At 39.5% G+C, this 26,858-nt stretch overlaps 1 protein-coding gene across 1 annotated transcript in view; it reads right to left on the bottom strand.

The window, feature by feature from the left end:
- Nucleotides 1-14,579: 14,579 nt before the first annotated feature.
- LOC101855288 (coiled-coil domain-containing protein 149) overlaps nucleotides 14,580-26,858 on the bottom strand; it is a gene marked incomplete in the record, with an annotated part of 36,131 nt that continues 23,852 nt past the window's right edge. Inside the window, 2 exon segments of the mRNA XM_013087631.2 lie at nucleotides 14,580-15,347; nucleotides 25,287-25,504. Coding sequence (XP_012943085.1) covers nucleotides 14,638-15,347; nucleotides 25,287-25,504 — 928 coding nt within the window.

Raw genomic sequence — 26,858 nt, 5'->3', positions numbered from 1 at the left:
ATTGAGCGCTATATAAATGTCATTTATTATTATCATTATTATTTTGTCTATAGTTTTAGTTGGAATGTGTTGACATTTTCAACGCTAATAGGCCGTGTAAATGCCAAGGATTAAAAGTGTTTCTGGTGAGAAACATACCAAGAAAAGGAGGGGCAATTAGGACGATAGATGTCCGACTGGGAAGGAATAAGCATAATATATTGACTGCTTAACCCTATCCTTACGTCGTGTTTTACTATCGTATCCATACGACGTGAGGAACTCTGTGCCACCACTTAACCCTATCCTTACGTCGTGTTTTACTATCGTATCCATACGACGTGGGGAACTCTGTGCCACCACTTAACCCTATCCATACGTCGTGTTTTACTATCGTATCCATACGACGTGGGGAACTCTGGGCCACCACTTAACTCTATCCGTACGTCGTGTTTTACTATCGTATCCATACGACCGTGGGGAACTCTGTGCCACCACTTAACCCTATCCTTACGTCGTGTTTTACTATCGTATCCATACGAAGTGGGGAACTCTGGGCCACCACTTAACTCTATCCGTACGTCGTGTTTTACTATCGTATCCATACGACCGTGGGGAACTCTGTGCCACCACTTAACCCTATCCTTACGTCGTGTTTTACTATCGTATCCATACAAAGTGGGGAACTCTGGGCCACCACTTAACTCTATCCGTACGTCGTGTTTTACTATCGTATCCATACGACCGTGGGGAACTCTGTGCCACCACTTAACCCTATCCTTACGTCGTGTTTTACTATCGTATCCATACGACCGTGGGGAACTCTGTGCCACCACTTAACCCTATCCTTACGTCGTGTTTTACTATCGTATCCATACGACCGTGGGGAACTCTTTGCCACCACTTTCCAAAGAGGAAATTTACTCATTAATCCGACACGTACGCTTTGCATAGCAGTCTGTCAAAATGATTTTTTGAGAAATACTGAAAGTTTCAAAGAGATCTTCGCACTAGAAGTATTCTAAAATGTGAAGAATACAACCCCGGGGGGTGCAAAATGACCCCAGGGCGTACGGATGGGGTTAAACTTCTTCACGGGTGCCTTATGTTGAATTTAATTGATGATCTAGTGATAATGTGCGATTGCTCTTTACACTTAAGCAATTTTGTTTTGATTTACTAATATTTTGTGAACTGCCGGTACATACAGTAGTTTTCATGACACCCTTCCAACTTACTTTAACTGTACTGTACTAAGATTTATGCTGTTTAAGGCCTACATTTAGATAGGAGAGGCTTCCAAGTTTATTTGCTATTTTTACTTTTGAGATTTATGCCAATAGATATAACTTACTGTAATGTTAAATGTTGCCCGAGTTACATTCCTATTCCAATGTTCTGCCATCTGTTACTTACAGGCTTGTTATCTTTGTTCGTACATGCTCCCTCACATGCACTCTCACACACACACATACACACACACACACACACACACACACACACACACACACACACTCTCACACACACACACACAAATACACACACACACACACACATGCATGTACATTCCAATGTTCTGCCATCTGTTACTTACAGGCTTGTTATCTTTGTTCGTTCATGCTCCCTCACATGCACACTCTCTCTCTCTCTCACACACACACACACACACACACACACACACACACACACACACACACACACACACACACACACACACACAGGCTTGTTATCTTTGTTCGTACATGCTCCCTCACATGCAAACTCTCACACACACACTCACACACACACACACACACACACACACACACACACACACACACACACACACATACACACACACATACATAATATATATATATATATATATATATATATATATATATATAATATATATAATATATACACACAGCACACACATTTTTACATTTTTGTTGCATGTGTTTTGCCAGAAGAGAGTATCTTTATGTGACCCACCTGGTGAGTAAATAAATTAGATCTACTCATTTTTCAAGCAACGGCGATGACAGACGTACACATATATATAGGTATACATGTATTATGTTCTTCCATTACCTCCCAAGAACCAGTATTGAATTTATGAGATTTTATACTGGGGTGTTTTTTTTTGCATATGTATTATTATTAAGTAAGTCAGAATAAAAAATGATGACATCTCTTGCCATGTTTATAGTTTATTCAGTCTTTTTTTTTGGTGCGAGTTGTGCGGATTTTACCGCAGTGTTTTTCTTTCGCATTTTAGTTTTTAGTTTTAGTTTTAGTAGGAGTTTTACGGCACTTGCAGCTTGACTCCACTATTATTGGATTAATAAACCTTGACGAAAAAGAGTATTTCGAAGAAATATGTATGTTTTTTAAGTGGTGCTATTCAAATTTTCTAAAGGTGAACCTCTCAAAAACAAAGGAAATGATTTTTTTTTTTTAGAAGAGAAAAACCAACAATCCCACCTTTCGTAATTGAACAAGAAACAATTGAAATTACAGACTTGCAAGAAGAGGATTCAAGTTTTCTTGAAAAAGTGTCTAAGAAAGTTATTGAGTATCAGATGGACAGACAGGGTCACCAACGAGGAAGTGTTAAGGAAAACAAGACAGATCCCAGTCAGAGACGAGGTAGGAAGAAGGCGGTGGCGATGGATTGGACATACTCTCAGGAAGTCAGGCAGCTGCATAACAAAGAAAGTGTTGGATTAGACGCCACAGGGTAAAAGATCAGGGGAAGACCGCGTGAAACCTGGAGAAGAATCACAGAAATCGATGTACAGAAAAGTGGGAAGACGTGGAATAACATCAAGAGGCTAGCCCAGGATAGAGAAAGGTGGAAAGTGTTTATCTGTGGCCTATACCATGGTTTTTTTATTAGTTTTAGTAAGAGTTTTACGGCATTTGCAACACAATAAGGTCGTATTAAGTGCCAAAGATTAGGGGTATTACAAGAGAGTAACAAACATACAAAAGAAGGAGGAGAGATCAGGACGATAGATGTTTGATAGGAAAGAAGGAGCAAACCATAACAGAGCACCCGCTAATCCAGAGGCTATACCCTGGTGCAGGGTGAGAAAGGCAGTGATGATGATGAGAGGGTAAACCATGGAACCTGGTGCTCACGGCAAAGGTAATAAGTGGGTGCTACTCAGTGGCGACCGGGGATGTCTACCTCAGTTTAGAATTCAATAACTCTTGTTTGTTTTAGTAGAGGTTTTACGGCGCTCGCAACTGCATAGGGTCATATGAGTATGAGCGCCAAGGAATGGAGGTCAACAGAGAAGTCCTTACAGGGAATCGGGCTTACTCTGCTCACCTCTCTAGCTTCAACAGTACAAAGTCTGCTTCGACTATCAGGGCACTCCAGAAACAGCAGTTCACAAGAGAGTGATATCTTCAAATCTGCGAGAGACACCCCCCCCCCAAAAAAAAAAACCCAGCAAAAAACAACAACAAAAACAACAAATAGACAAACAACCCAAATCAGATTTTAAAAGAAAGTGACAGGTTTAAAAAAATGAAGAGTGAAAGATAAATGGGTGGACACATTCAAATCTTAGTAACATGTTTTTATTCAATTAATTCTAAAATCTAATTGCTTACTAATGGTTACTTTTCAACACAGCAAATCAGAGAAACAGTTCAAGAGGCTGGCAAGTAAAGAATACAAATAAATAAACAAGTTTTCATTCTGATTGACGTGTCAAATTTAAAAAACCAAGAAAACGGCCAGTCATCAAAACTAGAGATGGGATGATAAAGCTGTTTTGTTCATGATAAAGCTGTTTTGTCCAGTGAGAGAGAGAGAAACCAGTGTTTGATTCTGTCCCCTCGGTTTTATGCAAAAAAAATTCTGAAATTATGCAAACAGAGCCCAAAAATGTGAAATTATGCGATTCTGTTAATGTTAACAAAGAATAATAACGGAAAATAATCAGAAATTATGTTTAAAAAAATGATCAAATTTTGCTAAATTATGCGGGGTGCATAAAACCACGGGGACAGAATGATTTACCAGAGCTACACAACTAAGCTAAACAGAAACCTCAGTGCAAACAGACATGTGGGGCATCATGGGGAAATCAGGCGCTCGTCAAAATAATAAAATCGAAGAAAAAGGCATTTTTCTGCCAGTTTAACCGTTTTTATTGAATTTTTGTTTTTTGGCTCAACACCATTTATATCCATATAAAAACATATTTCTATACATGTGAATTTGCCTGAAAACGTTGATTAAAATTAAAAGCACAAAATATGTAATTTTTCGGTTTTCAAGGACTCCCAAGCTATTGAAGTAACCGAAGTTTGGCGACCTTTCTCTCGGTAATTTCACCACTGAAACCAGGCGACCCCACCTCCTTCAATCACAAATATCTCAACTTCCATTCAAATAAACGGGTGGGTTTTTTTATTATTGAAAGCAGAAGAAATGAATAAGCTTTTGGATGATACCAGTAACGCCAGATACCCAAAAACTGACGAGCGCCTGATTCCACCGTGTCGGGACATGTTATATATCAAAACCACACGGGAATGACAGAGTTAATCACCTGGCACCTATCCATCTCACACATATGATCTTGCATAAAAAACAAAAAAAGACCTACTGATAGATAACATTCGAAAAGCGCACATCCCTGCTCAACAGCAAGCTCTATGCGCTTCACAATCTATACCATTACCCCAGCAGACCTGAGAGCATTCTGAAACAACCTCAATTTCCTGGGAAGCATACAGTGCAAGCAGCCATTTATAGGCGCTAAAACACAAACATACTGACAAGATCTTTTGCTGTCTATGGCAGGGTACCCCTTCCCACCTGGGTGAAGTGAGGAAATTTCGTGTAAAGTGCCTTTTCCAAGGACACAACATCGGGCCCGCGGTTCGAACTCCTGAACCCCGCTACCTCACGATTACGAGTCCGGTAATTACAAACAAACAACAAACCCCCCCCCCCCCCTCCTTTCATGGTACAAGGCCTGGCACATCTGAGATTCCAGCGGGCAAATCTTTTATATTTTTGTTACACTATAACCATACAGAACAGCTGATTCTTTTCTTGAGTTGGAGAGAAATTTCAAGTTCACAGCCATCTCAATGTTCATCCATATTGAAAATGAAAAGTTATTCTGAAGCCAACCTAAGTCACTTATTACTTCAACAACCTGGTTCTGCACTTGTTCATAGCATCCACATCATCCACATCATCCACAGCATCCACATCATCCACATCATCCACAGCATCCACATCATCCACATCATCCACAGCATCCACATCATCCACATCATCCACATCATCCACATCCTAATCTCCTAAATTGAGAATCAAGTATTCTATTTGCAGAGAGATAAACAAATAACGCTCGCTGAGGGTTTACAAAAACGTTGACAGTGTCATGGGAGCTAAAGGGAACAAAAACCCTGAGATTGCTAGGACAACATAAACACACAAATATGTGGGAGCTATGGAGATTACACACGTATAACAGATCCATTTAACTAGCACAACATCACTTCTCAGGAACATCAAAAGACAATTTCTCTCATTGTATACTGTCGTACTGGGCAAATAATGGAAGAAAGAAGCCAAAGATTACTTGCGGTGTAAAATTGCGTCATACAGTGTAATCTTTTTCTCACTGCAAGCAAAAATACGCCACTCTACATTGTTAGGAAGTAAAAACACATTACAGGGGAGGAACCCACTTATTATACTGACATCTGTGGGACTGCCAGATTTTCTTCAGTTTAGCTGGGTTTTAACACCTACCTGTCCCCGTGATTTTATCCACCCTGCATAATTTCGCAAAATTCGATCTTTTTTTGCATAATTTCTGATTATTTTCTTTATCATTCTTTGTTAAAATTAACAGAATCGCATAATTTCACATATTTTGGGCTCATTTTGCATAATTTCAAAATTTTTCTTGAATAAAACGACGGGGACAGACCTACAACACCGGCCTCACACTTGGCTTTCAGTTCCCCAGGACCAGAGCTGCCGCCAGCTTTCTGACAGGCCAGATATGAGGTACACTCGTCTAAAGGGAATATCTCAGCCCCTAGTCAAGTTATAGACATGAAACTTCACTAAACTATTTAGAATGTGCACCCCTATGTTATGGTGAGCCTTCGCGAGTACACTCGTCCGGGGTCCCGTAGGTGTTAATTAAAGAGGCCACTAAATTGGCAGGGAAAAAAAATGCTGTTTTCGGAATAGCCGTGTTCGGTTAAAGCAGACTCCACAGTATGTTGGAGAGGGAAGTAAAGTGAACATTCTAAATATGGTCACTGATTAAGCAACTAACCAATAATGCAATGCAACAGACAAAGTTGACTCATAGAACCTCATTAAAAACATTAAATATTTTTCTTTGGAATTTCAGGTATTTTTTTTAAATGCATGAGTAAAAGCGGGAAATTTTGGACCTTTAAGATCTGAATTGTGCAGTGTTCTGTGCACAGAAAGTTTTTGTTTTTTTCTTAAGCATGAGCAAAATTCCAAACAAATTATGTAGATAGCTGATCTATTCTTGGCAATGATGAGCTCATTATTTGTAGCAGTCGGCACATTTATGCAGAGGGAAATTAAAACAAACCAAACATTGTCATGTGAAGCCTGCCATTTCATATATGTATATGAAAACAATAACAGAAATTAGATTTGTAAAGTAAAATGAGAAAGAGGGCAGCACTCTAACCAAAACAAAATAAAAATAATATTGCACAAGACTGAAAAACAAAGTTTACATACAGTCGAACCCGCTTTAATGACCAACTGTCCCAGACAATCGCCTGCTGTACAAATGACTACTTCCCACTCCCCCTATTTTTTTTCTTTATCATTATTATGACACTGTCACAAAGGACAACTTCTCTAAGAGGATCATTTTTTTCCTATGACAATGGGAGGTCGTTTTAAACAGTTTAGTTTTCGTTTTAATAGATTTTTTTTATAGTAGAGGGTTTTACGGCGCTCGCAACTGCATAAGGTCATATGAGCACCAAGGGGTGGGTGTCAACAGAGAAGTCTTTACAGGGAATCAGACTTAGACTGCTCACCTCTCTAGCTTCAACAGCACAAGGTCTGCTTCAACTATCAGGCACCTCAAAATAGCAGGTCACAAGAGAGTGACAAACATACAAAAGAAGTAGAGGAAAATGACGATAGTAAGGACTAGGAAAGAAAAAGCAGCAGTTCCCTGTTGCAGTTCAGGCACAGTTATGTGCATGACATTGTTAGATCAGCCCATTTACAATTCTACTGTGCACTAGAACGAGAAAATGTCCCCCCTTTGGGAATGGCTAAAAGACACTTCAGTCAGTAGCACCGCCCCGGGGGGTGATCATAAATGGGAAAGTCGTTTTCAACAGGTTCGACAGTACTTTACACAACCATCAGGAATCAAGGGTCATGATCCTGTAATCTACAGGGCACACAAATAAAACAACTTAAATAAATGCATTTATATAGCGCATACCCGTGTTCTAGAGCAAACTCTGTGCGCTTTACAACTATTATCACCCCTGCCGACCCTAGAACTGTCCCCGCAGTTTTATACACACAAATATTATAAAATTAAGCAAACTGAGCTCAAAAAAGATAAAGTATGTGATTCTGTTAATGTTAACAAAGAATGGTAAAGGAAAATACTCAGAAATTGTGCAAAAAATGATCAAATTTTGCTAAATTATGCGGAGTGCATAAAACCTCTGGGACAGCTAGAACACTTACAAGATTCTCACCTAACAGATGCAAACAACCAACAAAGTCACCAAACACCAGTAAACAAACAAGATCTTTCACCATCTGTAATTGGGTACGCATTCTCCCCTTGGTGAAATGAAAACAAATTTGCGTAAAGTGCCTTTCCCAAGTTCAGTTCGAACTATGACCTTTTTGGTACAAGCCCGACAGTATAACCACTAAACTGACACCACAGATATCATTTTGTCGCTTTTAAGGACAAGGGGGCTATCCCGAAAAATGCAGTTTTGAGAAAATCGAAGGTAAAGTTTTTGGGCCCTTGTTCAGTTTCTTTAAAAATACAATGAGAGTTTTCTTTACAATCAAACAATTATATAAACACCAATAAAACCAAACTTCTCCTATTGGTAGGACAATGTTCACTTTTGGTGTAGGTCAAGATTTCTGGAAACCCACGAAATCTGGGTTCGCCCGCTTGCCCTTAAAAGCGACCATTTGTGAAATCACAAAAAACTATAAAAACAAAAACTCGCAAAACCACCATGTGAACTACTGCAGATTGTCTTCAAAATGGAAACAGCTCTCCAGCTCTAACCACAGAATCACCAAACACTGGCAAAAAATAAAGACAAGCGTGCTTCAAAGAAATGAATATGAGCAGAAGCATAAATTATTCATCAGTCCTACTTTTGACCCAGCAATGTCTTGCACACAATACTTTAATAACACAGCATCGAGCAAATCACAGAACAGAAGGGGATTGGCAAGTGTAAACTTAAATATTGCCAAAACTTGATATCCTTTGGTCCTTCAACTACTTCAAAATATTGCACGTTTTTTAACAAAAAAAACAAAACAACACAAAGCAACAAACCCCTGGGGCAACAAATTCTCATTTCAAGTCCTGATGAACCAGTCACTTGTCAAGTCCTGATGAATCAGTCACTTGTCCAACACAACAAATTCTCATTTCAAGTCCTGATGAACCAGTTACTTGTCCAACACAACAGATTCTCATTTCAAGTCCTGATGAACCAGTCACTTGTCAAGTCCTGATGAACCAGTCACTTGTCCAACACAACAAATTCTCATTTCAAGTCCTGATGAATCAGTCACTTGTCAAGTCCTGATGAACCAGTCACTTGTCAAGTCCTGATGAACCAGTCACTTGTCCAACACAACAAATTCTCATTTCAAGTCCTGATGAATCAGTCACTTGTCAAGTCCTGATGAACCAGTCACTTGTCAAGTCCTGATGAACCAGTCACTTGTCAAGTCCTGATGAACCAGTCACTTGTCCAACACAACAAATTCTCATTTCAAGTCCTGATGAACCAGTTACTTGTCCAACACAACAGATTCTCATTTCAAGTCCTGATGAACCAGTCACTTGTCAAGTCCTGATGAATCAGTCACTTGTCCAACACAACAAATTCTCATTTCAAGTCCTGATGAATCAGTCACTTGTCAAGTCCTGATGAACCAGTCACTTGTCAAGTCCTGATGAACCAGTCACTTGTCAAGTCCTGATGAACCAGTCACTTGTCAAGTCTTGATGAACCAGTCACTTGTCAAGTCTTGATGAACCAGTCACTTGTCCAACACAACAGAAACGTTGCAGATCTAACAACTTAAGGATGGCTGAGAGCAAGAAGTTTTTTGTTTTAGCGGGGGTTTTAAAGCCCTTGCAACACAATAAGGTCATATGAGCGCCAGAAGATTAGAGGTGTTACAAGAGAGTAACAAACACAAAAAAGAAGGAGGAGAGATAAGGACGATGGATGTTTGATAGGAAAGAAGGAGCAAACCACACCAGAGCACCTGCTAACCACCCACGCGCAACAAGTGACTACATCCACTTGTCACAGTTTCGACAAAAACGAATTTGAAATTTTCACGATATATTGAAACCTCTACGACATTGTAAAAAAAGAAACGTTAATATCTCTCTATACCGAACTAAAATAGATATTTACAGAGGAAAAAGAGTGGCTCAGAATCTTGGACCAAAAGTGAACATAGTCACTTCTTGCACTCAGCCATCCATGTAATACATAAACAAAATGGAATTCATTTAACAGATATAATAATATATAAACAAAATGGAATTAATTTAACAGATATAATATAAACAAAATGGAATTAATTTAACAGATACAATATAAACAAAATGGAATTAATTTAACAGATATATAATAATATATAAATAAAATGGAATCAATTTAACAGATATAATAATATATAAACAAAATGGAATTCATTTTCACAGATATAATATACTAGCTGGGCCCCCTTTCGATGAAAGGAATAATCGGTTCTTTAATACAAGCTGAAAGTCATTGGCCTACTATATTTACACTCTACTGGAATGGGGAAATAAATATTGAGAGGTGCAAAAAATGAGGTCTAGATCTATACTCTCAAAACAAAATGCGCCTGGCGAAATATCACTTTCGGATTTTCTAAAATTACAGAGACAGAAGCGTCGGCCTACTAAAGCGATCTGAGAAATAAAAAAATTTAGCTTTTTGCAGCAAAACTGTCTCAAAACTGAAAAAACCAAGGGCGCCATGCTCTGGAGAATATTTTACAGAATTTTTTGGCCAAAACGGCATGTCGATCGATGCAGCCGTTAAACAGCCTTTTGAATAGCAACATTCGGCCACCACAAATAGATAACATATAAACAAAATGGAATTAATTTAACAGATATATAATAATGGAATATCTTTCTCCGTTGAGAGCAGAAGACAACCTAGTGACCAAATCATCACATTCAGCTTTCAGACTAAAACATACTACGCAGGTTAGATCAATTCTTCCAAGACAATTACAGAATTTAAGATCTGTAAATCACATTCTGACTGACCATCAAAAATGTCTAAGTTCCGTATTGTGAGACGAACATTTCTTTAACACTTTGCCGTCACAAAGCACATATAGCTGTCCCCGTGGTTTTATGCACCCCGTATAATTTAGCAAAATTTGATCCATTTTTGCATAATTTCTTATTATTTTTCTGTATTTATCATTCTTTGTTAAAATTAACAGAATCGCATAATTTCCCATTTTTGGGCTCAGTTTGCATAATTTCAGAATTTTTCTTTGCATAAAACCACGGGGACAGTCGTACAGATGGTAGGCAGCCTTGAGGAGTGGGCGACCCACCCAAACAAAAACACTCAACCAAAGGCCAAAACAGGGATATCTTTCACTTAAAAGCATACACAAATTACAAAAATAGAAACTATTTTTTGAAAGGGTAAAGGATGACAGGGCATACAATGGTTCCCCCATGCCTAAGTTGCACCGACGAGGTGAGACGTATAATCATACACAAATGTGATGCAGCGTGGTGAAATCAGGCGCTCGTCAAAATAATGAAAGACAAGAAATTGGCATTTTTCAGCAGATTAAAGAACGCATTTCTGTATGGATTTTATGGAAAAACGCTGATTAAAGGCAGAGACCATACAAATTTTCAGTTTCCACGGACTCTCAAGCTAAGGAAATAACTCAACTTTAGTGACCATTTTCTCACTAATTTTACATCTGAAACCAGGTGACCCCCACCTCCTTCAATCGTCAATAGCTTGACTTGTATCAAAGATAAAAGGATACTTTTTTTATCAAAAGCAAGGCAAATGGACAGGCTTTAAGATGATACCAATAACTCCAAATGTCCCAAAATTGACGAGCGCCTGATTCCATCGCACCGTGACACAAATAAATAAATAAAGAGACAAGAGGAAAAAACAGCAGTAAAAAAATCTGCTGAGTCGTTTAAAAAATAACAAATTATTATCATATACAAACGATGCCTCATCAGATCATGCAAAATGTAGAAAAATATTGATGCAATTTTTGCGTGTAAACTCCTCTAAATAAAAGAACAAAAAACACAAAGAACAGAACAGCCATACTATGACACAATTCTATACTGAGGGCAAAGGCAGAATTAGGAGGAGTAACTGCAGCACATGCTCAAGATCTCTCATGAGGCTGTAAACATACACACACACATGTACACACACATACACATACACGCACATACACCACACACACACACATACGCACACACATACATACACACAAAAACATACAACAAACACACACACGTACACACATACATACACACACCACACATACACATACACATACACACACACACATTCTCTTTATCCAAATGGAAAGAATACCTAATAATCTAAAAGAAGCAAAGAAATGTCATGTGACCATTACTACACTTACATACTGTAGGCCTATAGTGGCATTTCTTTCTCCTTGATAAATGGTCGCTTTTAAGCACAAGGGGGCTATCCCGAAAAATGCTGTTTAGAGAAAATCGAAGGTAAAGTTTTTGCCCCTTGTTCAGTTTCTTTAAAAAACAAGGAGAGTTTTCTCTATAACCAAACAAAATATACACACCAATGAAACCAAACTTCCCCAATAGGTAGGGCAATGTCCACTTTTGGAGTAGGTCAAGATTTCTGGAAACAATCTAAATCTGGGTTAGCCCGCTTGTCCTTAAAAGCGACCAAATAAACAGCATGAGCAAACAACAAATGTGCAAGAAAAAGTTGCACTTCAAAGTCAAAGCACTGTAATTCTTTTGACAAATAAAACCTGACTAGCAAGGTACAACTAAAAAATTAGCAAAAAATCTAAAACAATCAAAGAAGTAAACATTACATTTCGAAAAGCACAACTGAGAGTAATAACCGAAATTTATTTACTGAAGATCTTCACATTTCACATTGTACACATAAATTTACACATGGAACAACACGTTTAACTCTTTAATCACGTCTGGACGGTGGCAGCGTCCGGTAGTCGAGGTCCATAACCATGGCTGGACTGTACCATCGTCCGATGCCAAGTTATTATTGTACTATGGTACGAGCCAAATAAAATAAAAAAGTACGATCTAACAAGCCTTTAGTTTGACCCCGAAGTAAGGATAAATGAATTCTACGTCTGGGTAAAGCTTTATTGATCAGTTTGACACGAAAAAAGCGTTTTTAAAAACATAATATGGCGGGTCGTATTTCCACAAACATGAGAGAATTACGAGGAAACGTGATTTTAAATTGCATGGTTAAAGTGTTAAAGCACTGGTCCTTTGACGAAAACTTTGGTTGGTTGGTGGGTGAGGCTACCTGAGGACAAGTTATCTTGAGACCCATTCGACTCTTGACCAAGGTGTTCTTACAAAAAAGATGAGTAAGAATTAGAATCAAAACATACTGTACAACCATTCTCTAATACTGTAAAAATGTTGTGGGGATTGAAATAAGAAAAATCATAACGAGGAAGTATCCATTAAACAAAAAAAGAATAGACGGGAAAATGCTTTGAAGAAGAAAATGAGCTCTGTTAAACTTCCTTCTTTTTCTTCAGCGATTTCCCCAACTACGTTGAAAGGTGTGTCTACTGTCTACACACTGCACCCTCAAACTATTTTACACTAGATTTTTAAAAAAGGAAGCTAGAGTTTGTATGGTACAATACCATCAGCCAACTGTTCTGATGTACAAAGCAAAACATTTAGAAAATATTTTTTAACCCTATCCGTGTGTCGTTTAACTATCGTATCCATACGACATGGGGAACTCTGTGCCACCACTTCCAAACAGGAAATTTACTCGTTAATCCAATCCATACGCTTTGCATAGCAGTCTGTCGAAATGATTTTTTTGAGAAATACTGAAAGTTTCAAAGAGAACTTCGCACAAAAGTATTCTAAAATGTGAAGAATACAACCCCGGGGGTACAAAATGACACCAGGGCGCAAGGATAGGGTGAAACTTTCTTTATCTTCAGCGACTTCCCCAACTACGTTGAAAGGTGTGTCTATTGTCTACACGCTGCTGTCTCAAACTGCCTTACGTTGGACAAAAAAAGGAAGCTAGAGTTTGTCCAGTACACATACTGTTAGCTAACTGTTCTGATGTACTAAGCAAGATATTGAGAAAATATTTTTTAACCCTATCCGTATGACCTGTTTTACTATCGTATCCATACGACATGGGGAACTCTGTGCCACCATTTAACCTTATCCGTACGTAGTGTTTTACTATCGTATCCATACGACATGGGGAACTCTGTGCCACCATTTTCCAAAGAGAAAATTTACTCGTTAATCCAATCCGAACGCTTTGCATAGCAGTCTGTAAAAAGTCTGGAGAAATACTGAAAGTTTCAAAGAGACCTTCGCACTAGAAGTATTCTAAATTGAGAAGAATACAACCCTGGGGGTACAAAATGACCCCGGTGAGTACGGATAAAGTTAAAAATTGCAGTTTCTCAATCTTCAGTATTGGTTGCATGTGCTTGAGAAATATTTTGTCAAAATTCAAATTCTAAATGTTGACAAAAGAAGAAAAAGATACATAGTGTATAATGTTTAAAAGAATAAAAGCTTTTTTCTCTTTCCTGAAAAAACTAGCTTTTTGGGCTTACAACAGAAGAACAGCTTGCTGTCTAAAACAAGTTTTAGTTAGTTAGACAAGGTTTTACGGCGCTCGCAACTGTATAAGGTCTAAAACAAGGAACAAGACAACATATATCAGATTCAAATTCAATGATAAACATCTATACTGACCTCAGATTTTGAGGGACTATCCGTACGCCCTGGGATCATTTTGTACCCCCAGGGTTGTATTATTCATATTTTAGAATACTTCTTGTGCGAAGACCTCTTTGAAACTTTCAGTATTTCTCAAAAAATCATTTTGACAGACTGCTATGCCAAGCGTACGGATCGGATTAACGAGTAAATTTCCTCTTTGAAAAGTGGTGGCACAGAGTTCCCCACGTCGTATGAATACGATAGTAAAACACGACCTACGGATAGGGTTAATGTCTAGCCAACAGAAACTATTTTTAATTTTTTTATTTAGAAGAGGTTTTACGGCACTCGCAACTGCGAACTATCCGCAGAAAAGTTAACAGTCTATAACAGGAACATCGTCAGTTCTACTTCTACTACCGTCACTTTGAGAGCCAAGCAACGACAACTTGGAGCCCCCGTCCTCATCCTCCTCCTCCGTCCCCGGTGGTCCCGCGACGTCTGACAGCTGCAGGCCTCTCCCCGACACCAGAGTGACCTCCTCCATACCTCCCCGTCCCCCCCGTTGTCCAGCAGACGACATGTCCACATCCACCTCTTCATCCAGAGGAAGACGACTACGGCATTTTTCATCCGACAACGTCATCGGGTTTGCGGTTTGCCTGCAGCTGTCAGCAGCGTGTGCATTCTTCCCAGGGGGATGAATCTGATGGGAGCGTTCTATCAGCTTAGCCGTGACACATTCAATTAAACTCTTAAACTCCTCACTAGCTCCGACACAGTCATCATCATCATCATCATCCTCCTCATTCTGAAAAAGGTCGTCTTGACAATGAGGCTCAAAGCCTTCAAAGATACCCTCCGAGTCTTTGATGTCCTCTACGTCTTTTTCGAGACAGTGTTCCAACCTTTCAGACAAGTTGTGGCTATCATCATCATCACTTTGGAGGTCCTCTCCACTGTCCCGTTGCAGTAACTTGGCTCTGATTCTGTCGTAGTCTGGGGTTTCCTTTTCCCCAGCAAGCAGCCCCAGTCTTTGGTCACTCAGCAGGCCCGACTGTCCCGGAGAACTCTCCTCAAGCATATCTGACAAGAGAAAGAACACACAATATTGAACTATCTCTCACATTTTGACATTAACACATCTCTTTTTCCTCCCTTGTTAATGTGAACCATGCATGATGTGAACAAATAGCTGTACTGGTTCTACACCAGTCAAGGCATCATTCTGTCTATTTGTTTGAGTAAGTTAAGTATTAATAAGTGTTTTACCGCACTTGCAACACAATAAGGTCATACAAGTGCCGAAGATTAGAGGTGTTACAAGAGAGTAACAAACATAAAAAAGAAGGAGGGGAGATAAGGATGAAAGATGCTTGATAGAAAAGAAGAAGCAAACCACACCAGAGCACCCGCCAACCACCCACTCGTTTGAGTAAAGAGAAGAACATCAACACAAATACGATCATCAAGTGACGGCTCAAGTCACTTCCACGTCTGTTTGCTGGATCAACCAGTGCTGCACAAAGTGTCTCAAAATTTCCTGAGATTCCTTTCATTTCAACACATAACAAAAAAATAAAATAAGGTTGAATTTTCCCCAAAAAATGAAATCTTTGTCATTATTAGGTTTATAGTAATAAATGGTGATCAGAAAACTGACCACACTAGATAAAATTTATCTAGTTATTAAATCTACTAATTTACAAAAACTTGATGTAATATAAACTATGATGAGCTTGTTGTGTCTTGATCAATGATCTTAACCCTATCCGTACACCCTAGGGTCATTTTGTACCCCCGGGATTGTATTCTTCACATTTTAGAATACTTGTAGCACGAAGATCTCTTTGAAACTTTCAGTATTACTCAAAAAATCATTTTGACAGACTGCTATGCAAAGCGTACGGATCAGATTAACGAGTAAATTTCCTCTTTGGAAAGTGGTGGCACAGAGTTCCCCACATCGTATGGATACGATAGTAAAACACGACATACGGATAGGGTTAAAGCAGTGAGCATGACACAAGTTTGCCAGGGTGGTAGACGTAGAGGAGGCAGATTGCCCAAGCACTGCTTCCCTCTCTTCAGATCTTGACTACCTCGACATGCTCCAAAGGAGAAACATGATCAATAAGTAGGGAATCAAAGAAGGAGTAAAGATGTTAAATACTTTACCATTTAAAAAAGAAAGAAACAAACAAAGACAGAAAGAAAGAAAGAGACAGAAAGAAAGAAAGAGAGACAGAAAGAAAGAAAGAAAGACAGACAGACAGACAGACAGACAGACAGACAGACAGACAGACAGAAAGAAAGACAGAAAGAAAGAAAGAAAGAAAGAAAGAAAGACAGAAAGAAAGACAGAAAGAAAGAAAGAAAGAAAGAAAGAAAGAAAGAAAGAAAGAAAAAGAAACAAAAAAATAAAAAGAAACAAAGAAAAAAGACAGAAAGAAAGAAAGAAAGAACGAAAGAAAGAAAGAAAGAACGAAAGAAAGAAAGAAAGAACGAAAGAAAGAAAGAACGAGAGACAGAAAGAACGAGAGACAGAAAGAAAGAAAGAATGAACGAAAGAAAGAAAGAAAGAACGAAAGAAAGAAAGAACGAGAGACAGAAAGAACGAGAAACAGAAAGAAAGACAGACAGACAGACAGACAGACAGACAGACAGAAAGAAAGACAGAAAGAAAGACAGAAAGACAGAAAGAAAGAAAGAAAGAAAGAAAGAAAGAAAGAAAGAAAGAAAAAGACAGACAGAAAGAAAAAAGACAGACAGAAAGAAAGAAAGAGAAAGAAAGAAAGAAAGAAAGAAAGAAAGAGAGAATGACTTTGAAATACTTTCATCCTAACAACCATGTGAATTATGCTCCTGGTATTTTATACAAGCGAAGCACTACTATGAAAAAGGACTTTAATAAACATTCCTTAAACAGAAAATGTAGCTACCCATTTTTGGCAAGAAAACATGGTTAACGGTCTGTGCACAAAGAAAGCAAAGAAAGAAAGAAAGTAAAATGTCCGCAGGGAAGAAAAATATTACAATGTAGAGCCAGAGGAGTGCAGTGCTCGGTGCAGTGAAGAAAATACTTTCCCTCTCACAATAATAATAAAAATTTAAATTGACATTTATATAGTGCTCAACCCCGATTAAAGTACACAGGCTCTGAGCGCTTTACAATACAGTTCAGTTTAGTTTTAGCAGAGGATTTACTGCGCTCGCAACTGCATAAAGTAATATGAGCGCCAGAACATTAGAGGTGTTACAAGAGAGTAACATACATAAAAAAAGAAGAAGGGGAAATAAGGACGAAAGATGTTTGATAGGAAAGAAGAAGCAAACCACAACAGAGCACCTGCCAACCACCATCTACAATACAGTACAATGTACAACAGAGTCATAAAACATTGTGTTCTGACTGACTAAAAGAAAATCACTCCAAATATTCATCTTACTAATTCAAAAACAGAAACGACTTCAGCTGACATTGGAATGAAACAAACATAGAGTGGCAATAGATAAAGTAGAGTGGGAGTTGTCCCAAACACTCGTGGTTAAGGAGAAAAGTCCTGGTCTTAGACACGACGATAGATGTCTTGGGGAGTTTTTTAGTAGAGGTTTTTACGGCGCTCGCAACTGCATAAGGTCATTAGAGGGGTTACAAGAGAGTAACAAACATAAAAAAGAAGGAGGGGAAATAAGGACGATAGATGTTTGATAGAAAAGAAGAACCTGTAAATTCTTTGCCATATCGACAGACCGAAGGGCTAGAACCCAAATGGCCGCTGGATCTGAAAAGTAAAGTATAGGAAAGAAGAAGCAAACCACACCAGAGCACCCGCCAACCACCCACTGTCTTGGAGAGTATCATTACAAAATGTGAGGCAGCGTGGTGAAAGCAGCGCGCTCGTCAAAATAATGAAAGTCAAGAAGTTTGCATTTTTCCCCACGTTTGGGAATTTTTTTTTTTGAATTTTCGTTTTTTGGCTCAGCACCTTTCATGCCCATTAAAGAACACATTTCTGTAAGGATTTTACTGAAAAATGTTGATTAAATGCAGACAAAATGAGTTACTTTATTCGGATTTTAGCCGTATGGTAATTTAGATACATCAACTTTATAGGTGGAGTTTATACAGTTTGTAAGTATGGAGTAATAAAAGATGAGGCAGACTTGAGCAAAACGGCATCAACTGAAAATCTATCATTCTGACCCAAATGTTGATTTTCAGCCGATGTCTCCATTCTTGGATGGCGAGAAGTATCTCATTTTGTCAGCACAACTGACGTATGATAACACCATCGTTCAGAATGATGAGGAGAAATTAGCAGAATATCTAGAAGACAATACTAGTGCTCATAACTATCCAGAACTTTCCCTTTTTGAGACAAATGTACCATAACTATCCAAAAACTTTCCCTTTTTGAGACAAATGTACCAAAACTATCCAAAAACTTTCCCTTTTTTGAGACAAATGTTTTACACATGATAACAGACAAATTCCATCATGAATTTCATCTCCTTAGTATCAACCTGCGTTAAGAGGTATACTCAGTTTGATTTTTTTTTAAATTAAAAGTAGGTATTTTTACATCCCGACTGTCGCAATTCAGAAGGTGGGCTTCAACCCTGCCTGTGTTAGTGTTCATCAAAAAAGCATATGTACCGGTATGCATGTTTATTCACTTAAGGTTTGTGTAGAGATGAAGGTATTGTAAACTTCTGAAGCTGTATTGTATGGGAGTGGGTGCTAAAGAGATGTGTAGAGATGAAGGTATTGTCAATTTTTAAAGCTGTATTGTAGGGGAGTGGGCACTATAGAGATTTGTAGAGATGAAGGTATTGTAAACTTCTGAAGCTGTATTGTAGGGGAGTGGGCACTATAGAGATGTGTAGAGATGAAGGTATTGTAAACTTCTGAAGCTGTATTGTAGGGGAGTGGGCACTATAGAGATGTGTAGAGATGAAGGTATTGTAAACTTCTGAAGCTGTATTGTAGGGGAGTGGGCACTATAGAGATGTGTAGAGATGAAGGTATTGTAAACTTCTGAAGCTGTATTGTAGGGGAGTGGGCACTATAGAGATGTGTAGAGATGAAGGTATTGTCAACTTCTAAAGCTGTATTGTAGGGGAGTTGGCGCTAAAGAAATCATCTGCATTATTATTATAATAAACAAATTCTTCTGCTATGCAGGAATAGGAACAGGAAGCGCTTTTTTTTAAAATTTAGTAGAGGATTTACGGCACTCGCAACTGCATAAGGTTATATGAGCGCCACGGGTGGATGTCAACAGAGAAGTCTTTACAGGGAATCAGGCTTGCTCTGCTCACCTCTCTAGCTTCAACAGCACAAAGTTTGCTTCAACTATCAAGGCACCCCTAAAATAGCGGGTCACAAGAGAGTGACAAACATACAAAAGAAGTAGAGGAAAATGGAGATAGTAAGGATTAGGAAAGAAAAAGCAGCAGTTCCCTGTTGTAGTTCAGGCACAGTTATGAGCATGACATTATTGGATCAGCCCATTTACAATTCTACTGGGCATTAGAACGAGAAATGTCCCTCCTTTGGGCATGGCCTAAAGACACTTCAGTCAGTGGCACTGCCTCGGGGAGTAGTAGAGATGAAGGCATTGTAAACCTCTAAAGCTGTATTGTATGGGAGTGGGCACTATTGAAATGTGTAGAGATGAAAGTATTGTCAACAGTTGACGAAAATTAAAATGGTATGGGCATGTCACAAGATCCACTTGACTCGACAAAACAATCCTGCAAGGAAACGTACAAGGAAAGAGAAAGAAAGGAAGGCAGAGAAGGAGATGGGAGGACAACATCACAGAGTGGACAGGAAAGACAATGGGTGACAATCTGAGGAAAGCAGAGGACAAAAATAGATGGCGAGAGCTGGTTGTCAGAAGCAGTGGTGCCCCCACGGTTGCTCCATCCACGGGATAGAAGAAGGAGAAGGAGGAGGAGGAGGAGGAGGAGGAGGAGGGGGAGGGGGAGGGGGAGGGGGAGGAGGAGGAGGAGGGGGAGGGGGAGGAGGAGGAGGAGGAGGAGGAGGAGGAGGAGGAGGAGGAGGAGGAGGAGGAGGAGGAGAAGAAGAAGAAGAAGAAGAAGAAGAAGAAGAAGAAGAAGAAGAAGAAGAAGAAGAAGAAGAAGAAGAAGAAGAAGAAGAAGAAGAAGAAGAAGAAGAAAGTTGAATTGTATGGGAGTGGGCGCTAAAGAAATCATCTGCATTATTATTATAATAACCAAATTCTTCTGCTATGCAGGAATAGGAACAGGAAGCACTTGAGACAAGTACTTAAGACAAGTATTTGAGAAAAGCACTTGAGACAAGTATTTGAGACAAGCACTTGAGACAAGTATTTGAGACAAGCACTTGAGATCGGTATCTTTATTTAAACGAAACGAAATGGGAAACGAGTTAAAAACCCTGAAATAACTGCACAAAAAATGTCCTAGCAACGTCCCCCGTGACCATAAACCATCATATTACACACCGCATGCTATCCCACAAAGTCAAAAACAGCAAAAACCTTTTTTGGGCTCATCTCAAAATTCTGGGTTGCCAGAAATCTTGACCTACACCAAAAGTGGGCATTGCCCTACCTATAGGAGAAGTTTGGTTCCATTTGTGTATATATTTGTTTGGTTATAGAGAAAACTCTCCTTGTCTCTTCAAGAAACTGAAAAAGGGTGCAAAAATTTTACCTTTGATTTTCTCAAAACAGCATTTTTGGGGATAGCCCCTTGTGCTTAAAAGCGACCAAATTGTAATCATAATAATGATGAAAGGGAAAGCTAAACTCATTTTCCCTCAACAATCTCCTTTCAACAGTGCCCGAATAGCTCCCACAGAGAGTGGAAAGAATAAGAGAGTCAAAATCCAACACCCGGCATTCTCAGTGGGGAGTTTGGTGCAAGCTTTTATCTCAGACAAAGATCGTTTATAACAAAATAGTTCACTCCTCGCTTTGAGCCAATTTAAAAAAGTGTCCTCAAAATCCGGTGGAGCCCTCTTCGAAAAAAGGGCAGACTTTGCGAACAGAGTCACCCTACTTGTGTGAAAAACAATAAAAGTGAAACTAACAAACTGTGCTGTTCCTATTCTTCTTCTTGAGAAACGAAAGAGAGCTTCGAAACAAAGACAGCAGCACCATCTGATCCAATGGGCGAACTTCCGCGGACATTCTTTTGGCTGAGTGAACTATCTTGTTATGTACGATCTTTGTCTCAGACAAAGAATTTTCCCTGAAAATGGATGTAAAATTGAAGGCTGTATTCAAAAATATCAAAAAGCACTCACTACAACATTTGAAAAACGACAGTGATATCGTTAGGCTCATCCTCTGAAAATAGCAACAATAATAATAATTATAATAATAAACAGCATTTGTACAGCACATATCCGCACTCGAAAGCAGGCTCTATGCGTTTTACACAATATTATTACCCCAGCAGACCATAGAACACTCAGAAACATTTTCAGCTTCCCGGAAAGTATACAGTGCAAGCAGCTGTTAAGCGCTCAAACAGTAACAAACTGACAAGATCTTTCACTGTCTATAGCTGGGTACCTATTCCCACCTGGGTGAAGTGGGGAAAATTGGTGTAAAGTGCCTTTCCCAAGGACACAATGTCGGGCCCGCGGCTCGAACCCCCAAACCCGCAACCTCACGATTACGAGTCCGGTAGCCTAACCACTAGGCCACCAACGCCTATTAAAAATTTCTGTTTTATTCGAGTGAAAATGAAACATTTCAACTTAACGACATCCGCAAAGCACTAAGAACTGGTGAGATCTTAGAAAGTAACAAAAACATATGACATAATGATTGAAAGAGGCTACAATGAGGAAAGGCATAATTCATAATGAATAGAACAATATTTCGGGGCTAAAAACAGAAAATAGAATCCGACAATTTGTATATTTTCCCTGAAAATGGATGTAAAATTGTAGGCTGTACGTACAACTCTACAATATTTCACAACTGTTTTCACTTGCGTCAGAAGGCTATGGAATCAACCATTACTTGGAACCGTCAGCATCTACACACTTCGAGATGTGCCTCTTCAGGGGACGGAGCGCTTATGGGGATGCCCCTTGTGCAGTGATGTCGGTCCTTCACACAAGTAACAAGTAACAAGTTTCACTTGCATGCAGATAATGAGGAGATGGATGATTACATTTTTGTCTTAAGGGTTGTTTTTGTTTTTGTAAAGTGTTTTACGGCGCTCGCAACTGCATAGGTCATATGAGAGTGCGGGACACACCTAATATTTTCAGTTGGTAGGAAATTTGGAATTTTGCCCGGGTGGCGGCCGAAGCCTACTCTTATCGATTTTAGACCACCAAAGGATCTTTAACGTGCGCAACTTGCACACAGGCCCTCCGAGATTTTTCGCCCTTTTCCAAGAAGGCTAGGTGTAGATCTTTCCTACCAGAAGATCAGGGGTGTGGCAGAAAGACAGCAATAAGGAGGAGCCAAGGAGTAGCAGTAGAAAGGCTGCAGAAAGAGTTAGGAGCCCAGAAGAGGGGGCAAAGGAGGTGAGGGGGCGGGGGGCAGAAAGAGGAGACGAAAGCAGACGACAGAACATTGCTAGAGAGCAGGAAAGGAGGTGAAAGGACACAATTTTAGAGAAGAAAATTTTTCGGTCGCTACCCGGATTCGAACCCGGGACCTTTGAATGAGAGGCCAACACCTTAACCTCTAGGCCACGAGAGCCCCCTCTTAAGGGTTAAAAGATCCTTCCAGTCCGAGCGAGAATCTGGCACAACACATCACTCTGAGCAGGGACATTTTACTATAGTGCTGATTCTGATGCTGAGAGCTTAGAGCTACACCAAAAGATAACCCAGTTAGAAACGCTATGGGCTGCTCATTGGACGAGAAGCGTGTCAGCCGTTTTTCTGAACTTTTAACCTTAATCAAACATACTAAAAAACAAAGGAATTCTATTAATCTGTGACTATTAAAAACTTTTATAATTCTGTGCGGCCATATTTGCGAACAACTTCCAAAAGAATCCCACTATTCTTTTCCTGCAAAAATTCTTCTCACTGTCACTATCAACCTGTCCCCGTCGTTTTAAGCAAGAAAAATTCTGAAATTATGCAAACTGAGCCCAAAAATGTGAAATTATTCGAATCTGTTAATTTTTAACAAAGAATGATAAAGGAAAATAATCAGAAATTATGCAAAAAATGATCAAATTTTACTAAATTATGCGGGGTGCATAAAACCGCGGGGACAGATCAACTGCCAAAGTTGACCCATTTCGCTGTTTGCCTTAGCACTGCCATCAGTCCCTTCCACTGCAGTCGTTTTGTTGGGCTGCCCAAACGAAGCATGTCAACCAGTGACCCCGTTGGGGTCAGCAGGATTCAAGTCCAGGCCTCCAGTTTAGATCTCCCATTTCTGTCCCTGTGGTTTTATGCACCCCGCATAATTTACCAAAATTTGATCATTTTTTGAAAAATTTCTGATTATTTTCCTTCATCATTCTTTGTTAAAATGAACAGAGTCGCATAATTTCCCATTTTTGGGGTCAGCTTGCATAATTTCAGAATTTTTCTTGCATAAGACGACGGGGACAGCCATTGGTACTTACACTTTCTGGGTTTTAGTTTTAGTAAAAGTTTTACGGCACTTGCAACACAATAAGGTCATATAGTGCCGAAGATTAGAGGTGTTACAAGAGAGTTACAAACACAAAAAAGAAGGAGGAGAGATCAGGACGATAGATGTTTGATAGGAAAGAAGGAGCACACCACACCAGAGCACCCACCAACCACCCACCTCTCTGGGTTTCGGTATGAAGATTATCACAAAAGTGTGTGTATGGATATGTATTTGTTGTGCTTGTCAGAGTATTTGTGTTTGTTTGCCTGTATGTATGTGTGTGTGTGTGTGTGTGTGTGTGTGTGTGCGCACATGTATTATAAAAAAATATGTTTCAACAGCATGAACCAATGGCATTTCAATAAAAAACAAGACTATCGAAACATATGACGCCTCTGCCCATAAATTTTTCACTTGAGTACAATGAAAAATTCTAAAAGCTTATCCTCAATGTCCGACTCTAACCACGTATGTGCGGAAACACTGATTTTCAGAAAAGTGGAAACAAACAAAATCCTTTTCTTAAATATCTACTACCATTGCTCAAAATATTGTACAGGGTGTTCTTATTTCAGGGATGCCAAATGATTTTTGTTTTTTAAACCTGAAAATGAGCGGAGCATCACACCTCACCTAAAACGAACCTTGTAAAATCTTTCAATGAGCAAACACAAAAACATCTCTCTTACCATTCCCCTTTCCTTTGCAAGTGTAGGAAAAAACCGGAAAAAGCCGGAAAAACCGGAGATTTGGCATCCCTGTTATTTCTGCAGTATCACCAAATGTTATTACAGTTGTGAGTAACATAATTTGAGACAATAAAAAAAGTTTGTCCTAATTTGACAGATACGTGGTATGAGTAGGGAAACAGACAATATTATGTTTGACTATATTGTGTCATGACGCGGTGAAATCAGGCGCTCGTCAATTTTTGGGCATGTGGAGTTACTGGTATCATCGTAAAGCCTGTTCATGTGCCTTGCTTTCGATGAAAAAATACCCATCTATCTTAAATGGAAGTCGGGATATCTGCGACTGAAGAAGGTGGGAGTAACCCGGTTTTGGAGGTAAAATTGGCGAGAAAATGACCTCCAAAGTCTGGTAGCTTCTTTAGATTGAGAGTTCTTGAAAACTGAAAATTTACATATTTTGTGCTTTTAATCAACGTTTTTAAGTAAAATTCACACGGAAATGTGTCGTTATACAGACACAAAAGGTGTTGAGGACAAAAACAGTAATTCGGAATAAATCACCAAACTTGCGGAAAATTGCTTGCTTCTTCAATTTCATTATTTTGACGAGCGCCTGGTTTCACCAAGATGCCTCACATACGCTAACTTAATATACCGAAAACAAATGCACTAGAACCAGATGAGAAGTAATGGAAAAAGGAGCTCAAACTCACCAGATACTCCGATGGCCGAGTCCAGGATAGAAGGCGTGGACGGCGGGGAGGTCAGGGCCAGAGGAGAGAGGCCACTCCCGCTGCAGCTCACAGGCTCCGCCTCTCTCTTCTCACCTTTCACCACTTCCTCTTTGGTGGGAAGCAGATCCAACTCTTCCAGGTCCAGCCTGCTCAGCTCATTCAGGGTGTGTCGGTTGTGGGCGGGGCTGCTCTGTGCGCTGTGGGGACAAACGTGAAGCGTGCTGACAAAATGAGTTACTTTTCGGATTCAAACCTTAAGGAAATAGATACATCACGCTTGTAGGTGAAGTATGTACAATATTTAAGTATGAAATAATAAAAGATAGGTTATAGTTAAAGAATATGACATCAATAGAAAATCTACACATTTGACCGTAATGTCGATATGTGGCCAATCTCTCCATTAGTGGAATGCGAGAAGTGACTCATTTTGTCAGCATGCCTCACAAATGGTTCGGCACAAATGATGTCATGCATACTTCACTTTACTTTTCCAATCCAGCGGCCATTTGGGTTCTAGCCCTTCGGTCTGTCGATATGGCAAAGAATTTATGTCATGCATCACAACCAACACTAAAATATCAAATGGTTCGGACACCTCATGCGATTACCAATACACCATCCAGTACAACAAGCCTACATAAAAAAAATTCAAAGGCAACAAGGCTAGAGGGCAACCGAGAAAGACCTGGATAGATGGTGTCTGGGAAACATTAACCACCCACGGCATCCCCCTGACCCAAGCTCTCCGGCTGGTGACAGAGAGACGTCTCTTTCTTCCCGAGACACCCAAAAGGGTATAAGCAGCGGATAAAAGTAAAGTTAAAAGTAGACAAAGAGCAATGGGTTTTTTTGTATAAAAATTTGCAGTCACTTGACGCAATAATGCGCCGGTGAAAAATATCCGTTCTGGTCACAAGGCGCACTTCTGCACCAGGCCCAAGAAGTCCGTTGCAGTCGCTCTCCTGGCTGGGTGACCAGATGGGGTGTTTTGTACTGCTGGCTGTGTGACTGCAAAGTGGTAAAGTTTCACTGACTAGCGACACAAATAAATCATACAAGTACGAGTGACGGAAGATACGTGGGCTGCAAGAGAAAAACATACAAAAAAAGGAATGAGGAAAGAAAAGGACGATAGAAATTTACCAAAAATGTTGAGATATCATTCTAGAAAAGTCCTTAAGATACCATCTGAACAAGAAATAAAACAGCCAAGCTAAACTGCTGTTTGTCACAGAAAATGATTCTCGATTTTTAAAAAAAAAAGGTGGCAAAAACTCAGTTTCAGAAAGAAAAAAAACCCAAAGCTCTCTCTCATTTCACCCCCCCCCCCCACACCCCCCAAGGGCAGTGCCACAGACTGAAGTGTCTTTACTTTAGGCCATTCCCAAAGGTGGGACATTACCATGTTCTGTTGCACAGTAGAATTGTAAATGGGCTGATTGATCCATGTCATGTTTGTCACTCTCTTGTGAACAGCTATTTCCAAGAACATAGGCAGCGTTCGAGAATTTTTAAGAGTTATCATTTTCTTTGAAGTTTACAGCCCCC

This window comes from Aplysia californica, unplaced genomic scaffold (assembly GCF_000002075.1).
Source record: "Aplysia californica isolate F4 #8 unplaced genomic scaffold, AplCal3.0 scaffold00613, whole genome shotgun sequence".
Lineage (NCBI taxonomy): Eukaryota > Metazoa > Mollusca > Gastropoda > Aplysiida > Aplysiidae > Aplysia > Aplysia californica.
Note: the sequence above shows the minus strand (reverse complement) of the source record. Positions and strands in the feature narration are given on the sequence as shown.